Below are 21,636 nucleotides of genomic sequence, written 5' to 3' on the forward strand. Positions count from 1 at the left end.
GCACAATTAAATCAGCTCGAGCTGTTATTGATATCTACCATCACACAAAATTTTGATATCTTCAAAACAGTGGATGTTATGCTGCTAAGAAACAGACAGACAAACAAACCGAACTGATTACATACTGCCTCCCTTCAGGGGGGTGAAAAATTCTGTTTAACTGCTTCACTTTCAGGGCCTTGACATTTTGCAGTTGGCCACACTGTTGCAAATTAGACTTAGATTTAAGAGATGCTCCTTGGTATTGGCTTACAGGATACACTCAAATTTCTATTTAATTCCAGCTGTCTGAGACGTTTGTGAATTTGTCTGTTCTCTCTGTTGATGCAGATTATTTATGAACCAAAAGAAAGAAACCCACTGTGTTTCTTTTTTTGTTATTGTTTGGTGCTGGCCCTGTGACTGACCAGTGACCAGTGCAGAGTGTTGCCTGTCTGTTGCCTAATTCCCTCTGACTTGATCAAGATATTCTTACACAACATATTATTTATTTAAAATAACCTGCCACACTCTAAATATACTGAAAAAAGGATAAGAATCAAAATATTTAATCTGATAGGCCCAACAGACCTATAGAATGTATGGTTAAGTTAATAATAATAACTATATTAGATTTGCAAAAGAGAAATTATATTTAGAACTTAGGAATTTCTTCACACCTGCATGGCGCATTTGAGTCAAAGTTTAAAAAAAAAAAAATCCAAACTGGCATCCTAATTTCTTTGAGTGAAGTGTGACATCTACTGGTGACAGTAGAAATCGAGAGAATGAACACATTAAATACAGTGTGCTGTCGTCTAATAAGCAAAATATGCCTGGCTTGTAAATCAAAACATGCGGAGCCACCCACTGTGAATAGCCCCTGTGGGTTAAGGAGCAGTAAATTGCTGAGTATTTTCTTTCAACCTTTAAAAACACAAAGATTTTGTTTTTCAGCACTTTTCACAGTATGAAAAACATAATGTCACATGCACAAACCCAATATCTGATTTACACACATGAGGACTTGCGTAAATACCTCTGAGCAGTTCTTGCCTTTAATATATTACCCTTTCTTCTTCATCTCCACTGGACCTTTAGTTAGCAACAAGCTGTACAAACTGCGCACAAAATGACAGTCTGTGTATGCTGATTTTTCTAAATTCTCGTTAAGTACAGTAACGAAGTACTTGTACTTCTAAGTACTTCGTTGCACGCCAGCTCTGGGGAGCAGCTACTGTACTGAAAATATGCACAAAGAACTGGAGACTTTCCATGTGTGTCAACGTTTTAGTTCACTGGTAGACAAAAACACCAACTACTCTTCTTCTTAGTATTAATATTATTATTAGTAGTATTAACGTTGTTGTTAATACTAGGTATGAAGGATAAAACGTCATGCTTTTCGAATTTTACTCCAATAAACGTAAAGGTACTTTTTTTCATTTTCATTGTGTTTGCATAAAGGAATACAATAAAAACGACGTGGGAATACAATAAAAAACGCTTTCTTCTCAGGTGATTCTACGAAGACACACAACCTGTTTTGAGGTTTGTTGTGAGTCACATGCTCCTCTTTGGCTTTGTCACTTTCGAAACGTCATTTCTCGGGAAATCTCTTGGTTACACGGCCGTAAGTTTCTATTTTGCTCACTGCTATGCAACGCGAGAGATTGACAGATGCGTTAACCAGCAGAACGCGTGGTCCTGTCCACGGACTAACCAATCAGGCGTTAAGTCTGAACTCACGAGGAATCTGCGAGTCTTGTCGCGACATTTCGGCTCTTTAACTGCCTTTGGTGGAAATTCTTTCAGAGCCAAAATGGCGTCGGGAGTTTAGACGTCATGGTCTTCTTGGGCGGGACAAATAGATATCCAATGAAAAAGCAGTAAAATAAAGACTTGACGGGGAAACACTTTACACGCTTGCTTGCTCTTGACAGTTGTTTTGTTTTACCAGCGTTCCAAAGTAGCTCGACGGAAGAGCTAGATATGCACATTGTCTTAATCTAGCGGAAAGCTAATAAGGTATACTAAGTGGATTCGCACTGATATCTTGCACTGAGGTGAGTAAATGTGTTATTATCGACGGGTCATTATCGACGGGTATTTGTGGTCTTGGCACTTTTTCCGCCAGCTAGCTAACCTGCAGATATAAAGTTTAAATTTTCAGTATCGCTCTTAAACAGTGTGCACGGATTTCACGTCATGCAGTAAGGACTTGGTCAACGGTCATCTGTTGTTCGCTCAGCTGTTGATTTCATACTGGTACAAACTCGCCCACTATACTCTTTATGGCACTGTTTATAAAGTAGTCGCACTCTAGGATGACAAGTTAACACCCGGCATAGATACACATTCGTTCCCGTTGACTTGAATCCAGCCTTTAATGTGATTGCTGGCTGTTTGTGTGCCTTAGGATGGCACAGTGGGACAGATTGAGACAGCTTCCTATTGCGTACCGACAGCAGTTACACGAGCTCTATGACAGAGATGCTTTACCCATGGATGTTCGGCACTACCTGGCCCCTTGGATAGAGAAGCAGGAGTGGTAAGGAACCCTGTGATTCAACGAGTTTCAATGATTACTGTAAGTGAGTATGGCTGTGAAAAGCTCTTATTATGTCATTTTCTACAGGCAGCGGGCAGCACGGGACCATGCCTTTGCTATGGTGCTGTTCCAGGTCCTGCTTGAGAATCTGGACATCCAACACAGCCGCTTTGTCCAGGAGGAGTCATTTTTACTGCAGCACAACATTAGGCGCTATAAGCAGAACTTTCAGGTGTGTCCAGTAAAGGAGCAACCCAGTGACGTCTCTGGTTTAAAATGGAAAAGCAAATTTTGAATAATAGTATCATAATTCCAACCACTCCGTTTACCATGATTTGCTTATGTGTTTACATGCTCAGAATTTCCTGTTTAGCCAAGTGAGAGATATTTAGACATAGGAAAACATTAACCTGTTATTAATCCTTTATTGGCTGATGAGAAATGATAATATGACAGTAAAGGTTTATAAAAAGTGACAAAAGTAAAAAAAAGCCTTTTAATGACCTCCAGTAAGTCTGCACAGTTGATTGGCCTATATACTGTATCAGTGTAATATAATATACTTTAACACATGTGACTCCCAGCCTCTGCTATTTCTCTCTTACAGAGGTATGTGGATGATCCGTGTGCTTTGGCAACCACCATCCTTTGGTTTTTGGAAAAAGAGAAGGAAATCCTGGAGAGCGCTGAACTGGCTGAAAAGGTTGGTGTAACGTCTCATTGTGGTAATTAAAAATAAACTTTATGTATAGCCACTTTTGATAACAATGTAGCTAAGTGCCTTAAGAAAAGAAATAAACCCAGAAAAGCATAGGTATTTAGCATGTACTGTAAAATGGTAATGCTCTGCTAAAAATAGTGCCCCAACACTACACTTGCACACTTGGATATACCTGTATGTGGTATTTTTTTTTTTACAGGAAAACATTATATCATATGATCTATTGGTGTATTGCCATGTTTTGGCTTTTTTTTATGTTATGACTCCATTGTTAGCTGTTGTGTTTGTAGTATTGCAATTCAGCTTTTAAGTGTAAAATTAAATGCAAACTTTCAAGGAGCCTAGTGTAAATTTTTATCCTGTTTTAGTTTTTTCCATTCAGTTTTTTAAAAAGAGCTGTGTGTGCGAAATAGAACCATGAAACTCACTGTGTGGGCTAAAACGTGAAGATTTTCCCCCCAGCAGTTTTTACACTACACTCTCACTTACTATTTCCCTTGTGACAGCTTCACCCAGTATTACATCTGAAAGACAATAAGATCTTGGTATTAGCTCCACCTTTGTTTATTCTTAGGTCCAGCTTTTGCAAGTTGAGCCAGAGGCAATGGAGACAAGCAGTCAGCAGGACCTTGAACGTAAACTGGCTGGCTTGAGGAATGAAGTGCAGGTGGAGATTATGTTCCTTTGTGTTATTATTTGTATTATATGGATAAAGCATGTCGCAGTTTTTTCATTTCCTTTTTTGTGCTATAGTGTATGGAACATACAATCATATGTCTGGAGGAGCAGCAAGATGAGTTTGATTTTAAATTCCAAACCCAGAAGTTGGAAGGTAAACAAATGAAAACAATCTGGTTATATTTGCATGCTTTAATGTCTGTGAGAGTTAGTTAGTAATAAATCTAAAAAAGATTTAAATCAGAGCTACATGTACTCTTTTGTTTTGGTCTTTGTCATGTGGAAATTTTCATCCCACCATGGAAACTTTTAAGCAGCTGTGGTAGACGAGGCCAGGAAAAAAGAACAGATTAAAGCGCTTCAGTTGCTTGTCAACAAGTTGAATAACTGCAGGAAGGTATGGAGTCAGTAATATTCCTAAATATATTCTTAAATGTTTTATTGTAGTTGTTTAATTATTTACATTCTTATCTCATTTTATCACTTTTTAGAGCACGTTGTCAGGCCTAAATGATATTCTGGACAGGATTCAGGACATCATTGATGTGCTTGTGAAGAAGGAGCTGGTGGAGTGGCAGAGGAGGCAGCAGAAAGCATGCATTGGTGCTCTGGACAATGTTTGCCTGGATCAGCTGGAAAAGTGGTATGTTTATTCTCTTTGAGCTGAATTTGTATTTCCAAAGTCCATCCCCCCATTCTCTAAAATCTGCATGAAATTAAAATAAATTCTCTTTCTGAATCTCTAGGTTCAGCTGTGTGGCAGTGTGTCTGTTCCAGGTGTGGGAGTTTCTTACTAAGTTGGAGGAGCTAGTAGGAAAAGTGTCCTATGAAAATGACCCTGTGAAGGCCCAAAACCCCACACTGCAGAAGAGAGTGGACACTCTTCTAAGAGACTTACTCAAGAGGTATTTCTTTTAGGACACTCTATGATGTTCTCTTTCACTTTTATGTTTTTTTTAGTTAATTAAATGACATTCCCTTTTTTTCTTTTACGTTTACATTTAGCTCCTTTGTGGTTGAAACTCAGCCATCCATGCCTCAGGGGAAAGGATCTTTGGTTCTCCGCACAAATGTCCAGTTCTCTGTCAAAGCCAGGTCAGTGCCCAGCACAGAAATCAGCGTGCACGCAGTGTTTCAATGGACTTATCTGCATTAATAAGAGAGCTACTTTCAGCTGCTCCCTAATCCACATGTTTGATTTGGCAGATTTTGTTTACACTGGGTGTCCTGGCTGGCACAACCCCAGAGGGATTTGTGTCTCCTCCTGGGATTGAACTTTGATCTTTTGCTTTTTAGGAAAATGTTTAAACCTGTAGAGCCACTAATGAGCTTACAGTAAATAATGTCAGAATCAGAATACTTTATTGTGCTCCAAGACAGTAAGAACATTTACTAACTAAACCAAATTAAATAATACAGTATATTACAAAGTTACAAAAAATTAATTAATTATAAATTATAAATATCTCAGCATATTACACAAAGTAAGAATATATGTTTGACATTGCGCCCCCCTTATCTTACTGTACTATGCTGTACTTATTAGGATAATGTGCATATCAAGCTGCTGTATCTTTATAGAAACAGACTGGTATAGAGAGTGGTTTTGTTGGCCTTTATTTCCACCATGTAAACAAAGAATCAATTGTGAAATAATGCGAGTAAGTCTGAAAGTTTGTTGCATTCCTGCAGAGCCATCTCATCTTCTTCCATGCTGTGACCTTGGGAGCATTCCTGGTTTCCTGTTTTTTTTTTTACATTTTTGTCTTCATCATCTTCATATTTCTCAAGCTCTAACATTTTGCACCTGACTTAACCATTTCAGACTTCTTGTGAAGTTTCCGGAACTGAACCACTCCATGAAAGTGGATGTATCCATGGACAAGTAAGTTTTCTCTTTCAGACCTTTAGTTGTTTTCATTACCCTTAAAACAAACTTCCAGGATTTAACATTAGAGAAAGATGTCTAATTCCTCCCTGTGATCACGTCTGCTGTGTTTTTTTCTCACCCTTGAATATAGGGAGGCTCCTCAGATCAAAGGGCAAGTTTTTTTCATTTACATCTAAGTTTCAGAAGCCACGTTGAGCTTTGACATTTGCTGTGAACTTGTTTTTAGTAAACCTCCTGTCTTTTGTAGGTATCGACGTTTCAATGTCCTGGGGACTAAAATTAAGGCCTTGAACATGGCTGAGAGCACGAATGGAGGCATGGTGGCAGACTTCAGACATCTGGTATATTCAATAATGAATTCATAAGCAATTAGATACAAAGACTTTTATACAACTGTGACACAAAAATGGTTTAAAACCAAATATTTAACAATGTATTTAACATGTAATACATCAGCTACACTCAAGTAATTCAAAAAATAACATTTATATCAATATACAGCCTTTACTGGCAGGTGAGAATTTTTATTTGTTATTTGGGAGTGACTGTGTGTGCGTTCTTACTAGTTAATTCATAAATACTATTTGTCTGTAGACTTTGAAGGAGCAGAAATCAGGAGGTGGTGGCAAAGGAGTCAGTGATGTGAGTTAATATCGGTAACCCTGCTGATACCATCTCTTCTTAATGTTACATCATAATAAAGGAATAATGATCTGTGTGTTACTTTCTTGTTTATAGATTTCTCTGAGTGTTACAGAGGAGCTGCATATCATCTACTTCAACACTGTATTTGAGCTGAAAGGCTTCTCTGTTGAGCTGCAGGTGGAGTTTCTTCTGCGTTTTTCATGTTATATGGCTGCCATCACAGATAAAGAATATTAGTTCCGTTTAAAAATTAATCATTAATTTGCAGCTTTGGTGACAGAACTATGACCTAAGTAGAAGCTATATGTTTTTATGGCACACACACTTGTAGGCCTCCACCCTCCCTGTGGTCATCATCTCAAACTCCAGCCAGCAGCAAAGTGCCTGGGCATCTGTCCTCTGGTTCAACATGCTCAGTCAGGATCCCAAGGTGATAAGTCACTGTTACTGGCAGACATGCTGTGCTTTTGCATTCAAGTTCCCTTGTAATACAATTACGGGCCAGACTAAATTAATCGTGTACATATGATGTGCATATGTCTGCTTTTCCCAGGATGTTATGTTCTTCGCCAACACTCCTGCAGCTACTTGGCCTCAGTTTGGAGAGATGTTGAGCTGGCAGTTTCTCTCGGCCACAAAACGTGGCCTGGATGACACTCAGCTGGAAATGATTGCAAACAAGCTCTTTGGTAAATTCTTCCACCGTCTTCTGCTTCATTCTGCTCATTGTTGACAACACCTACTTTCATGTACTGTTAAAATGTATCTTGATTTTGCAAACTTTACATTTATAGATAGTAGCACAAGACTGACATAATTCGTTGTCCTTTGTGGCTTGTAAGCATGCTTGTGATTGTCCATCGTGTTTTTTTAATCTCCAGGCAAAAAGCCAAACTATGACAGCTGCACAGTACCGTGGTCAAAATTTACCAAGGTAAGAGCCCTAAAAGCTACTGGTTTTTTTGTAATCCCTCAAGCCATACTTTGCAAGTCTTGAGTAATTTAACCTTAAGCCTCACCACTAAAAACAATTATTACATCTCATCTAAATATATCTGAGCATTTCGTTGCAGAGAACATAGGCCTGTAAGTGTGTCCAAATGACATTTTCTGCTGTTTGTGTTACAGGAGAATACTCCTGACACTTTCTGGGTGTGGTTTGATGGCATTTTGATGATGGTGAAAACATACCTTGAGGATCTGTGGAGGGATGGGTATGATTGTTATACATTCTTAGAAGCTTTTTTGCTTGAATGATTCATAGGTCAGTTTTAATGGGTTAAACAAAACAAACATTCCTCTGATCATGGTTAACTTTAAGGACTGGACTGAGAATGACTGAAAAACAAACCAGTGTCCAAATAAAAATTTTGAAAGACCTTCAGAAAGCCTGGAGAACTATTGCTCAAGACAGCTTACACAATTACAAAATAACAAGGGATTTTGACTTTCTAAATGAATGAGATGTGGCTCAAGACTTCTGCACAGTACTGTACCTTCCATATTATTTGTACGTCACACAGAACAAATAGGTACCTCTTAACTCGTGACAACTATATTGGATAATCCTTTTTTGGAAAAATCTGCAGGTTGTCCTCCAAATGTTATCAACAAATGTCTGTTTTATGTAAAGAAAAGTAAGCGTCTGACAGCAGTGTCAGGTTAATGTTTAAGCAGATTAAAAGAATCCAGCCACTTGCCACACTGTCAGTATTGTAATCTGGATAACTCTGTTTCTAATATGCATGGTCCAGTTTAGCTCATAACGTCAGTCTCCGTGAAACCTGAAATGTTTGCTTTTTAAAATAAAATTCCTTTTGTGCTTCAGGCTCATCATGGGCTTTGTGACCAAAGGCAAAGAGAAATCTCTCTTGAAGAAGAAAAAGAGAGGCACGTTCTTGTTGCGTTTCAGTGAAAGCGTCATTGGGGGAATTACCTTCTCCTGGGTGGAGATCACTGTGACTGGTGAGAGTGTTTTGGGTTTTTTTTGCTTGTATGTCTGAAAGAAATACAACTAAGCTGCATTTCACAGTGGCCGGGGTAACCTGTTTAATACATCATCCACTGTCTGTTTAGGTGAGCCTGATGTAAAGACAGTCCAGCCCTTCACCAAAGTTGACCTTTCCCAGATTCCCTTCCATGAAATCATTCGAAATTACCAGATCTTAGAAGCTGAAAATGTCCCAGAAAATCCTCTACTCTACCTGTATCCGGACACCCCGAAAGATAAGGCTTTTGGAAAGTATTACACTGAGAAGAGTGGAGGTAAGGCCACCATTTAAAATATTATTGAAGTTAGTCCTGCAGATGACCCATTAAATCAAATTTCTCTTTCTTTTTGTTTCAGAGGACAGTCCATACATAAAGTACATCAAAACCAAGCTGGTGTTTGTTTCCAAGGAGTAAGTATGCGGTCCATATACATTCAGGCTAATTTATAGTGTCTTGCTTGTTGGAATTAAAGAAAAAAAAAAACCCATCCCATTAATACAACAAACTTAAATACACTTCACTTAAAAAGTGGTGTGCCCACACCTTTTTTTTATGTCATGAGCTAATGGTTGTAATGACTGTTTATCATTGGTCATGTAGGAACACACTGGAGGCCAGGTCACCCATGCCCTCTGACATGGCACAGGGTGAAGGCCTGGAGCCAATGAATGGCCTGTGTGGAGAGGCAGCTGGTGAGTCATGCCTCTCCTTGCTGTCCAATCCAGCTTAAGACCTTGTCAAACAAATTACTCACCTTCCATCAAAAATCTCTGTCACCATCCCTGTGATGGTCTTGCAGTGCATGAAATCAATGCGTAGCATGCTGTCTGAATATAGTAGATGTCAGGTGACAGCTTTTTAAAAGATTTATTTATTTATTTTTTATCCTTGAATTGAACTTTTGTGGGAATGTTGGCTGCTTTTACTGCATGCACATGGTGCAGTGAACATAAAGCCTTGTTCTGGCCAAGCAATAGAATCACTAACACGTTTTATTATCCTGCTGCTTTTTGGTCCTTTTACATTAAATTACATGCTAATGACTACTGAAGTAATATACATACTTGCATCTCTAAAACTCACAATTAAATTATATTTACTTCATTTAATTACTACAAAAATGTTTACAGTACGTTATGTTTGACTTTTTGGTCAAATCAAAACCTTGCTTGATCCCATTCATAACAAGCAAAAATCTTACCTGATTTAAATCTTTGCGATCTCCCCTTTGAGGTCACCTTCTCTGCTGTCCTCACTGCTCAAAGTGCTTTTGCCCTGTTTGCATTGATCCCTACAAGTCCTGTTCTCATCACTTGCAATTGTTCATCTGCAATGCATGCTGGATCTCTTCAAGCTTTAAAGGTTAAAGTCATAGAGAAATGTAGAGTGCAACAGGGACTGCCCGCTTTTTTAATGGCTCCGCTTTCAGAAGCAAATTTTCCATTTGTTTTCTCTATTGACACGTCAGAAAATCCTTAGAGAAAGACTTAAGCCTTGAGCGAAGGCAAACAGCTATGAGGTTGAATCATAATTTGAATTGGAAAATGAAAAAAAAAAAGTCCTAGACCATGTACATAGATAGCTTAACTTTAATAAAATGCCCGTCCCCACGCGTTTGAAGGCATTTTTGAGGTTCAAAATGTGTTTTGTTATAGTTAGGTTTAGGCTAAGCGGCTAGGGAAAGTGTAATGTAAATGAGATGTCTGGACTAAGATATGAAAATGTGTGTGTGCTGTAATATAGAACAATTCAGTTCAATTTAGTTTTATTCATATAGCGTCAGTGCTTTGTTCATGGCTGCAGTCAAACTCTCACAGTTTCTGAGGTTTTGCACTCGTTAAGTGACTTGATGTTCTCGGATTTTAATATTTCCGTGATTCTGGGTTCACAGGGAAAATAATATTAACAGTATTTTCTATGCGCGTCTGAGTTTTATGACGGAAAAATATGGGGGTGAGGGTGTAGTAGTAGTCAGATTTAGTCATGTGTAGGATTTTTATGTACAGGGTTAATTATTTATTCAGTAACATGTAAATTATTGAGCTTAAAAGACACTTTCAGTCAGATTTAAATATTTTACGGATGGTTAAAATGCTCATTTTTGTTTTTTCTAATATGCCATAAAATAAACTATTCCTTTACAAAGGGTATGTGATATTTGTATTTAGTATCGATTCAACTGAGCTATTCTGAGGTAAAAAAAAAAAACTATCTAAGTTAGACATCGTTTAAATGTTCTGTACAAAATCAGTTCCTGTGATTTTCTATTTTCTGCTTTGGGCTTCAACAGCAAATCACATGTTTTTTCAGTTTCATTTCCCTAGCGAGAGCATAAATAAACTACACAGCGATGACAACAGATTCAACTTTTTTTTTTCCTTCTTCACTCTTAGAACAAGACGGGGATCTTTATCCTCTGACGCCACCACTGGAATCTTATGACCCTGATCCCATGATGAATGGCTCTGTTGAAGACCCAGAACCACCGCAGGATCTGCTGATGTATCTCAACAATCCAAACCTTTTTGACAACGACCTCCTGCAAGATGACCAATCTCTGCCTGATTTCAGCCTTCAAGGATTTAACTGTCTGCTCCCACAGTCCTGTGGCAGCTTCCCTTAGCTTCTGTTTGTATTCAACCATATCACTATACATAATGCACTTGTTAGCTTTACACACAGTACAGCATTTCTATCAGAAAAATGTGGCACACGTGGCAAATCCAGCATAAATGAAATAGTTTGCTTTTAATTCCGTTTTCATGTGAGATGCTCAACAGCCCATCTGATGACCCTGAAAATCACACATAACTGATGTTTTTGTTCACTGTATAAATTTATAGAGCATCCCTGTGAATCCTAAACTATTTTTACTGCTATATGAAGAGATACACGTAAGAACATTGAATGAGCCGCACTCATATCAGTCCATACTTTATTATTTTAAGATTAGGCATAAAGTCTAAATCATGCTTAAAAACTGACCAGGTAAGGAGGCGGGAAAGGTTTGTATGAGCTATTACTGCATAGACTGCACATAATTTATTATATCTTTGTTTATTTTGAACCCTTTGTTATTGTTTTAATATTGGCACATACAACGTGATAAAATTCACGTGAACATCACACTTCCTGTTTTAGTTTGTCCTTTTATAGTAACACTGTCATTTAAGTCACAATAAAAGCACCAGTAAAGAAGAAATGTGTGGTTTGATTATTAACACAAATTGTACATTGACAAATGTAGGAAACTGGTTTTATATTTTTAGCCTGCACCTCATTACCTGTAAAAATTGTGGACTAGAACTAATATTTTGACTATTATGATGATTTTCTGCTGATAGAACTTTTTTTTTTTGCACAGAAACAGGCTGGACATGAAAGTCATGCTGTCATGTTAGTTTGTTGCAGCCATATTTGAACAACGGGTGAAGCCCTCAGTCATTAGCTGGCTTTTAGTTGCATCACACATGCCTGCTAATTGGTACTTACATTTTAATCACTAGAGCACAAAATTGTTTGGCTGTCTGTTTATGCAATTTAACAATGCTCTGTATATAGACACAATTAAGAGAGACTCATGAATATGAGGAGGAGGAATCTGAAAAAGTCACTTTCTCTGGAATAGCTTACAATCTAGAGGCAGCTAGAGGAGCTGCAGTACGTGTCACAGGGTTGGCTTCATCTTTCACCTATGACGCTGCCTTTTGTAGTAAGTAGGAAGCTAGTTGACTTAAGAAACATATTTCAATGACAGAAAGCCCCAAAACAAAGGAGAAAGGTCAGTGAATACTTGTTTTTTCTAATTTCAGGTTGCAAAGTTCAAAATTAGTTACATGGCCAATCAACCATGAATTATCCCAAAAAAGAGAATGAATATTTACTTCTTGAGAATTGCAAGTGTCACATTGAAATATTATTTTCTTTTCTACTTTCCCATTAGTAAACCTCAAATGTGACTGAGTTGATCGCTTAATGCCTAAAGAAACATGTCCTTGTTGAGATGTAATTTTTCATTATTTTGCTGGAGAGATTTTAAGGATGCTAACACCAAATTTACCTTTCTGATTGTCATCTTGAGACTCATACTCAGTGGCTGAAACCCTCCCCTTGGTTAGTCCGAGGTGCCACAGACTGTTGCATAACAGTGCATAACTTGTTTAAGGGCAAAACTGATGCAAATCTCAGCGAAGAGGCTCAGTATAGGTCACCACTAGCAGCACGTGCCTGCAACCAATAAGTGAAACTGTTTACCATGTTTCTGTTCCCCTTGTGATAATTTCAAGGTGTTTTGGGTTGTTTTTGGTTGTATTTGGGTTATTTCACAGATCACAGCTGTGATCCATCGACTGCACATAGAGTAAGGGAGAGAGAGAGAGAAAATTTCACTAATAAAGCTGAAAGAAAAAATCAGTGATGGAGCTGATAATTTAATTATATGTGAGTAATTTTCTTAATAAATCCATAACTGGTCAGAAAATTGAAACTAGTTTTTTTTGGAGACCTGGAGTGTAAATGTGCTTGTCTCTAAAGCACTTTAAAGCAATAAATAAAATAGTTGTGATATTGTGAATGTTTTTGTATTGTGAATTTTCCAAAATTACTAAGGGAAATTTATTTAACACAATTCAAAAAACAAAAAAACAAAACAAAACACAATTCAGTGGGCTACATACTGAACTTAGAGGTTAGAAACAAAGGCTGGTTCACAAGGCTGACTCTAGATAAGATTTACAAGCTATGTCTAGTGATAATAGATTAAATATTTTTGTTTAACAAAAAAAGAAATGGCATGAATTAGTGTCACCCTGCTACTTCCTGTACTTTCAATAGTAGTTCTGTATAGCTCAGTGTCCACCCTGTTACAGGGGCAAGTGGTTTACAACATGAAAGCTTTGAGTTTCTGTTTTATTTGATTTGATATACCTTTATTAGTCCCACAAGGGGAAATTTCATAAGGCTGCCGACCTATTGCACGCAATGGCTGCGCCATCTTACCCTCCGACCATACATACATTACACAAAACATCACATGGGGAAGACAGGTCAGAGAGGTATAACAATGGAAAAATGCACCACATGAGGAAAGATAAGGAGAAAAAAAAATAACTCCCCCACAGACTGAGCTCCAACAGGGAGATCAGTTTGAGAACAGAAAAAAAATGATGGGTGTGTGCATATCAGTGTATATGTATGTGTGTGCGTGTCCAGAGTTCAGCTGAGACAGTGTCCTTCGCCCTGCTAGGCTAAGTAAACAGTCTTCCAGCCAACCCAGGTGGCCTTGCATGGAATGGGAAGGAACAGACTAAACACAGTCGTTCTGTGATGTTGTCATTTCTTGTGCTCAAGGAGCAGATTCTGAGAACTCACGGCAGTGCGTCTCCCCGAGATGTCATCCAATTTGCGCACAGAGATTCCGAGCTAACCCTTCCGAGGTGTAATCCAGTCTGCAGTCAGAGATCTTATGAGTATTTATAGCAGCCGTAGCCTTTCCAAGATCTTATCCGTGCTGCACTCAAACCCATTTTGAGAAACTCACGCCTCTCCCATTGTTTCAATCCCAGCGGGCAGCCTTGTGGGGGTTTGAACAACAGGTTCCGCTTCCTTAATTCTTCGATAAGTCAGGGCCAAGCCAGCTCCGATCCGCCAGAACCCTGTTACCATGGTTCCGAATAGGTAGATATCTTCAGCACTCAGGCTCACCCAAGCCCAAACTTCTCGTTGAGAAAGGGGTGCTAATTGCATTTAAGGACCAGTTGATCCAATCCATAATTCCTGTTTTAGGTTTTAGAGAACTGTCATGAATCGCTGTGCGGCAGGCAGGAGTTGGATCCAAATGCAGGACTCACAGACTCGGGGGGGTGAACTCAAAACACAGCTTTATTTGCTGGCAGGGGAAAAACATACAAACTAAACTAATCTAAACTGGGACCAACAAACTAAAACTCACAAGGAGGGAGACAAGGAGACACAGGGAGATCCACACAGCATGAGGGACAACACAACACTGACTCAGAGAAACACAGGGTTTAAATACACTGGGGAGTAACGAGGGGAATGAGACACAGAAGGAGGGCACAGCTGGGAGAAATCAGGACTGACGATGTCGTGTTTTCAATAAAACATCAGTAGTAGTGAGCAAGCTTCTTTATTTTAACGTGGCTCACATCCATGCACGCAAACATAACCTGCCGCTGCTTCTACGACACAGTATATATCACAATTTATATATCACAAACCTAGGATCACTGGACTAAATGACTACAGACCCGTGGCTCTGACATCTGTGGTCATGAAGTCATTTGAGCGCCTAGTTCTCTCCCATCTCAAGACCCTCACGGCCCCCCTCCTGGACCCCCTGCAGTTTGCATACAGAGCCAACAGGTCTGTAGATGACGCCATCAACATGGCCCTACACTTCATCCTGCAGCATCTGGACTCCCCAGGAACCTACGCCAGGATCCTGTTTGTGGACTTCAGCTCTGCCTTCAACACCATCCTTCCAGACCATCTCCGAGGCAAGCTTTCCCAGATGAATGTGCCTGATCCCATCTGCCGGTGGATCACTGACTTCCTGACGGACAGGAAGCAGCATGTGAGGCTGGGAAAGAATGTCTCGGACTCTCGGACCATCAGCACCGGCTCCCCTCAGGGCTGTGTTCTTTCTCCTCTGCTCTTCTCCCTGTACACCAACTGCTGCACCTCCACCCACCAGTCTGTCAAGCTAATCAAGTTTGCAGATGACACCACCGTTATTGGGCTCATCTCGGACGGGGATGAGTCTGCCTACAGGAGGGAGGTTGAATGTCTGGTGTCTTGGTGCAGCCACAACAACCTGGTGCTGAATGCCCAGAAGACAGTGGAGATTATTGTGGACTTCAGGAAGCACACAGCCCCACTCCCCCCCATCATCCTGACTGACACCCCCATCACCTCTGTGGACTCATTCCGCTTCCTGGGTACCACCATCACTCAGGACCTGAAGTGGGAGCCCACCATCACCTCCGTCATCAAGAAAGCCCAGCAGAGGATGTACTTCCTGAGGCAGCTGAAGAGATTCAACCTGCCAACACGGACGATGATGCAATTCTACACTGCAATCATCGAGTCCATCCTCACCTCCTCCATCACCGTGTGGTACGCTGGAGCCACTATCAGGGACAAACAGAGACTGCAGCGTGTTGTGCGCTCTGCTGAGAAGGTGATTGGCTGTAGACTCCCATCTCTGCAGGACCTGTACACCTCCAGGACACTGCGGCGTGCAGCTCGGATCTCAGCTGACCCTTCTCACCCTGGACACAGTCTGTTTGACCTGCTCCCCTCAGGCAGGAGGCTCCGGTCCATTCGCACCAGAACCTCTCGCCATAAGAACAGTTTCTTCCCCTCTGCTGTTGGACACATCAACAATAAACGTACGACTGTTCCCACCACTAACACACGACCCTACGCTGTGTTCACTGCATCATTCCATGTTTTGGCACTGATCACCACCTGCACTCATGTATATATCTTTCTACATAGCACGTTTAATTCTTATTCTCATGTATATATCTCATGTATATCTCATGCATATATCTTTCTACGTAGCACTTTTAATTCTTATTCTTACTTTTATTTTTTCATGTCTATTTAAGCGCAATTTATGACAGTATGTTTGCACTGAAGCACCGCAGCAATTTCCTAATGTTGTAAACCTGCTCAACATTTGGCAATAAAACCCTTTCTGATTCTGATTCTGATTCTGAATTTGGTTAGACAGCCCCCTAGTGGTGAAGCTGAACTACCCACATAACTCCTATCAACAGACGAGACAAGCAAAGCAGGACACATTCACATAAGACACGGACCTTCAAAGTAAAACAGGAAGGATCACACAGAGACGCGAACTTGACACAGTGGAGACAGCAACTAAGAAACACAGAGACATAAACCATGAGGCAGAGGACTCGATGAACCAAACGACAGAGGGAAACTCAAACATGCAGACACAGACTTACACAGAACAGAGGGGACACAGAGAGACATGAAGGGCAACGGATCAAAACTAGAAACCATAGAATAAATCACACACAAGTACAATAATACAAACATCACAAGGAACTAAAAACGCTGGGTCAGGAGACCCAGGACCATGACAAGAACAGACTGTGAGAGAACGTTCCAGGGAAAATACAAAAAAACCACGAGACTAGACAAGGACATAAGAGGCTAAGAAGGGAAGCTAAGGGAGAGGAGGAGGAGGAGAAAAGTGCGACTGCCTTCGTCAAGAGCAAGAGCAGAATCCGTCATTTGTTGTGGTTAATGAATATAGTGTGACACTATATTTTTTGTGCTTAGATTTTTGTAATTGTAGAATAATCTTTCACTTAATCATCAATCAATTTATTAAAAATGATTTACTCCCGTGGCTGATTTAATGCAACCCTGTCACCTGCAAATGCATTGAAGTAGAAACTGGTTTTGTTTTACTGTTCAATTTACTAAAAATTCAGAATCAGTGTGTTTTTTAATGCAACCCTTAAACTGCCTTTCAACTGAACTGAAATTTAAAACTTCCACTGGCTGTCTGTTAGTGAAACACTGCATTTGATGAAGCTGTAATGTAAGTGAGCCAAAGAAAGACTTACTTTAAAAAAAAAACACTTAAAGGAGTTAAAGATGATCGTAAACAAGTAATCAAGGAAAATCATTACCACAAAAAAAAACCTCTAACAAGGAGACAAGGTTAAGCATGTCCAAGAGCAAGAGCCATGTTAATGGTTTCCTTGTCACAGAAAAAACACTTCAATATCAAAAGTAGCACAATATGCAAGAAAACTGCTCCCACTAAAGGTGGAAACAGCAAACTTTTTCACCACAGATTACAACCAGGCTTTACTTACTTTCAGCAGCTGGATGACAAGGCTGACTCAAGATAAGATTTACAAGGTTAAGTTACTGTAGTTACTGTTAAGCTTAAACATGTTAAGCAGTTCATACTTTATACTATACTTATAATTTCCAAGGAAAGCACCACATACACTGCTTTTACGCTTTGACTTGTGCTGTGTCACAACTTTCACATTTGAATTAACCATTGCTGCTTCTGGCACTTTTTCCATCAGCTTCCTTTGTGCCGAAGTGAGTAAAATACTGATAACCCGAACATGTTTGTACATGCACGTTTCACCCACATATTACCCTAAAGGCTGCATGACCTGACCTATTCTTACCATTAGTCACTATCAGCAAAGGAAGTACAGAATTGAGACACAGTGTAGAGTCCTAAGTTCCTGAGTTGCTGAAATAAGGCGTGTTGCATTGAAAAGCAATATCCAGCACTGATTTTGTAATCCTGGAGGGTTTTTTAAATATGATGTAAGTGACACAAAATAATGACGTGTAACAAATACAACAATGTAATATGTATTACAATATATAATTTATTACATAACAAAAACACATGTTCTGGTTTGGGTATATACAAAGTACAGAACACTGTGAAACATCCCTCTAAAGATGACAACATATAAAAATATAATTGTTAAGATTTTTGTGCGTATTAAAGAGCTGTAATGTAACATGAATAACAAGAGTGATAAAAGCAGTGTTGTATGTCGGACAAGTTTCAGTTCCAAGGAATCAGGATCCAGTAGCGGCATGTTTTACCTGCTGTAGAGGCGGGTAAAGGGAGCCGCCATCTTACTCAGCACCACATGATAGGCCTGTCGAAACTGGCGGTTCATGATGGCATACAGCACAGGGTTAATGCAGCTGTTGAGCCAGGTGAGATTGGCACAGAACATGTGCAATACCTGTGGAGCGCGGTTCTGTTTGTCGGCTATGTTCAGCAACAGAAATGGGACAAAGCAGAACACAAAACAGAGGAAAACAGTGAAGCACATCCGTGTCACACGCTTGAATTCACTGTCGTCCCCTGAGGTTGCAGAATGCGATGAGTGAGCTGTTTTAGCAGGTGTGGTTGTAGGTGGTTTTTCGATGATATCAGTGGAAGGCTTCTGTGCTGCTGATGAATTTAATGCTGTGTCATTGCTTGTGGTGAAAAAGGAAGACTTTTCACAGGTCACATTTTGATTTTTCACATCCATGTTTTGGGATATTTCATGGCTGCTCAGATCAGAGGTGCATGTCTTTATGCCGCTCTCCACACCGCTGTCGTCGGTCCCTTGAACTGAATTTGCTGGTTTTGTCTTGGATGACTGGCGGCTGAGTCTGTAGCGGAGCAGAGCCTGTGATGCAGCCTGAACTTTTTTGTAAATGAGCAGGTAGAATGCACCAACAATGCCCAGACCAATAAAAAAATAAAAAAATAGCAGGATGGTGGTGTAAGGACGACCCTCGGTACGATGGAAGCTGCAAGTGCACACCTGTGGCACAAACACATAGACAGACCAGAGTGGACCAAAGCTGACCAGGCCGAGCGCCCACGCAAAGATGATGAGTAAAGTAAGACCGTGGTTAGAAAAAACACGGTCAAACACAGCTCTCTTTGCGACCAGGAGATATCTGCCCACTGCTACCAGGCAGAGGGTAATGATGGAGACAGAGTTGGAGAGGAAGAGGAGCAGGCCGAAGATTCTGCACCACAGATGACCACTGCGCCACCTGAGGTGTAGATAGGAGTCGACGGAGATGGGCTGCAGGATGGTGCAGTACAAGAGATCAGCGACAGCCAGGTTGACAATGAGCACATTGAAGCGAGTCCTCAGACGTGGGTCTAAAACGAAAGCCAGAACGGTCATCAGGTTCCCGACCGTACCCGTGATGGTTACAGCACATCCCCACAGCACAGCGAAGTACCGGTAGATTTCAACAGAAGGACTGTAGCAGGAGAAGACATCCTCGGTGTGGTTTGTTTGATTCATCATTATTCTGTCAACTAAACAGGAATCAAAACACTGGTTAATGTCTTTGCACTGTGCTTACTGAAAGTTAAAAGGGAAGCTACAGGTGGATTACACAGTTAACCACTTCCTTTTTTAGAAACACCGCTCATTTACTTTGTTGTGAAGAGCAGGAATAGAATAGAATTCAACTTTATTGTCATTGCACATGTCACAAGTACAAGGCAATGAAATGCAGTTGCTGAAATGCAGGAACACTTGATCAAAGATATTTTATGTGGTTATGTATAGCCCAGGGTCCACCCTGTTACAGGGCAAAAGAGCAAGTCGTTTACAACATGAAAACTTTGAGTTTCTGTCTTAGTTATTCATTTGTGTCACTGTGTGATTATATTTCTTGTGCTTTGATCTTTGTAGTTTTAGGAAAATCTTGCATTTAATGATCAATTAATTTAGTAAACATAATTTACTGCTTTGGCTGATTTAATCAAACGCTGTCACCTGAAAATGTCAACAGTGTTAACCAAAATGAAGTAGAAACTGGTTTTGTTTTCTGTTAGTCAAGTTCAGCTCACTTAATGCAACCCTTAAATTGCCTTTCAGCTGAACTCAAATTTAAAACTTCTACTTAGATGTTATGGCGGAAAAACTGCATTTAATTAAGCTAAAATGTAACTGATCCAAAAATAAGACTTAACATAAAAAAACACTTCAGTAGTTAAAGATGATCATAAACAGTCATTACCAATAATCAAGGAAAATCATGAGAAAAGAAAAAAGTTCTCACCTTTAAATACTTGTGGTCCCCGTTCTGACTGTTAACATGTAGCCGAGTAATTCTTTGCAGTGCACCGCCACACTGAATGTTTCTCTTTCTGCTGATGCCACTGTGAGCATGTGTCTCCTCTGTGTTGCTTAAGTACCTGTTACACTGTGAAGTGATTTGAAGCAGGGAATTTCCACTGTCTAAATTTGGGAAGCAAGATTGAGTGTATTTTTCCATTTTCCTAATTTCTGATGTAATAATTAGATGTCCAAAAAATTTTTTCATCTATCTATGAGTTATGTGTGCATGGCATGAAATATTTTGATCATTATCACAGTATTTGCACAGTACTTCAATCAAAAGGTACTGCATTATTTTATGGATTACATTTTTATGCACAGCTGTCTGCTTTTAGAAGACCGACGTGGAGTTTAATGATCAGGTGAGTCGCTCCCTTGTCATTTCATGACAACTGAAACAGACAAAAGATGCTAAGAACCAAAAACAGGCAGCAAATGATGGTGACTTCAGTAAAGGCATGACAGAGCAACTCAAGGGACGAAACAGCATTTGATACAAGTAATGAAAATGGAATCCCTTGAAAAATGTATAACAATCTAAGTCCTAAATAGTCCAGTCCAATCTGAAGTATTTAAATTAATTTTCTACTTTGCTTTGGACAGGAAACACTGTCCAAAGCTGCATACTGACAAATGCATCTCCTTTGCATCTGCAGGTTAGTAACAGACAGATAAAAGTGTTACCGCCAAACCACAAATTTGTCCCTTTATAGTTTCCTGTTTCTGTAAATAGAGACCATTTTATGAGGTCTCAAATGCAACATACACACAGAGCAGTAAGCAGTGAGTCACGAGAAAATGCAGAACAACTACTGAAATTGTCTGTGACGTCTTTTCTTGTCTCTTTGAGTACAGAATTGCAACAAAGTTGTGGGGGGGGGAAGTTGTGGCAGTTAATAAAGAGGATGTTTTTAACATATATGACATGTATTATTAAGCAAATCCTGTTCTTAAGTAAGACTTTTCCACTGTGTGGCAGTAAAAGGACAAAAGGACAAAAAGGAGAGTTTCTGAATATTGTTTCCACTGTGCACCACAGAGGGTTCCCGAAAGCTTGTGTTTATTTCACATGAAACATGGTTTTGACTTGGCAGTATGAAAATTAAGTCTGACACCTTTCAATACGATGTCCTGGAGACAGTTTTTCTATTCACCTCCGATCTCTGACAGAAGCGGTGGAACAGCTGTAACTATGCTGTTTCTCTGACTTTTTTTAAAAACGGGATTTCTATTGAAAGATTTTTTCAGATTATTTATTGTCTCTAATTGTATCTTTTTAACTGGCTGTTATGCCAGGTAATGCTCTTGTTTATTTTATGCTTTTTGTGTGCAGCACTTTGTGACTGTTTGTCTGTGGAAAATGCTTAATAAATTAACTTTACTTACTTATTATAATACTAACAAACATTAATTGTCTAAAGTCCTTAACAGCAATGTTACAAAGTGCATAATGAAACACTGGGGGCTTTGTCTGTGAAGGTTCTCAGTC

General features: G+C 39.7%; 2 protein-coding genes across 4 annotated transcripts; one reads left to right on the top strand and one right to left on the bottom strand.

Moving 5' to 3' along the window:
- The first annotated feature begins 1,883 nt into the window (after positions 1–1,883).
- Positions 1,884–11,659, top strand: stat2 (signal transducer and activator of transcription 2). 3 transcript variants are annotated; one of them, XM_026168065.2, is made up of 24 exons: positions 1,884–2,045; positions 2,399–2,530; positions 2,618–2,762; positions 3,138–3,233; positions 3,826–3,918; positions 4,005–4,083; positions 4,247–4,326; positions 4,421–4,572; positions 4,676–4,834; positions 4,935–5,024; positions 5,755–5,814; positions 5,951–5,971; positions 6,068–6,161; positions 6,415–6,462; positions 6,559–6,642; positions 6,797–6,895; positions 7,019–7,154; positions 7,347–7,399; positions 7,594–7,679; positions 8,294–8,430; positions 8,542–8,730; positions 8,813–8,867; positions 9,058–9,149; positions 10,851–11,659. In XM_026168065.2, the coding sequence occupies exons 2-24, from the start codon at positions 2,400–2,402 to the stop codon at positions 11,078–11,080; spliced, it is 2,409 nt and encodes an 802-aa protein (XP_026023850.1). In that variant the 5' UTR covers positions 1,884–2,045; position 2,399; the 3' UTR covers positions 11,081–11,659. The 3 variants fall into 3 exon arrangements, with proteins under 3 accessions (XP_026023850.1, XP_026023848.1, XP_080157433.1); XM_026168063.2 differs by having other exon boundaries at positions 1,887–2,045; positions 4,244–4,326; XM_080301307.1 differs by lacking the exon at positions 9,058–9,149 and having other exon boundaries at positions 1,887–2,045; positions 4,244–4,326.
- Positions 11,660–17,856: 6,197 nt separating this feature from the next.
- On the bottom strand, positions 17,857–20,227 carry LOC113021710 (G-protein coupled receptor 84-like). Its single transcript, XM_026166421.2, has 2 exons — positions 20,089–20,227; positions 17,857–19,336 (listed from the first exon to the last, which is right to left on the bottom strand). Exon 2 carries the CDS (start codon positions 19,323–19,325, stop codon positions 18,102–18,104), a length of 1,224 nt encoding a protein of 407 aa, XP_026022206.2. The 5' UTR covers positions 19,326–19,336; positions 20,089–20,227; the 3' UTR covers positions 17,857–18,101.
- Between the last annotated feature and the right edge of the window lie 1,409 nt (positions 20,228–21,636).

Source organism: Astatotilapia calliptera, chromosome 5 (assembly GCF_964374335.1).
Source record: "Astatotilapia calliptera chromosome 5, fAstCal68.1, whole genome shotgun sequence".
Taxonomy (NCBI): domain Eukaryota; kingdom Metazoa; phylum Chordata; class Actinopteri; order Cichliformes; family Cichlidae; genus Astatotilapia; species Astatotilapia calliptera.

What these genes read in the sequence shown, in the direction of transcription:
- stat2 (XM_026168063.2), top strand. Translation starts at nt 2,400, where the DNA reads ATGGCACAGTGGGACAGATTGAGACAGCTTCCTATTGCGTACCGACAG. An exon ending in CTGGATCAGCTGGAAAAGTG is followed by an intron (nt 4,573 to 4,675) that starts GTATGTTTATTC and finishes CTGAATCTCTAG; the next exon opens with GTTCAGCTGTGTGGCAGTGT. An exon ending in CTAAGAGACTTACTCAAGAG is followed by an intron (nt 4,835 to 4,934) that starts GTATTTCTTTTA and finishes GTTTACATTTAG; the next exon opens with CTCCTTTGTGGTTGAAACTC.
- LOC113021710 (XM_026166421.2), bottom strand. Translation starts at nt 19,325, where the DNA reads ATGATGAATCAAACAAACCACACCGAGGATGTCTTCTCCTGCTACAGT.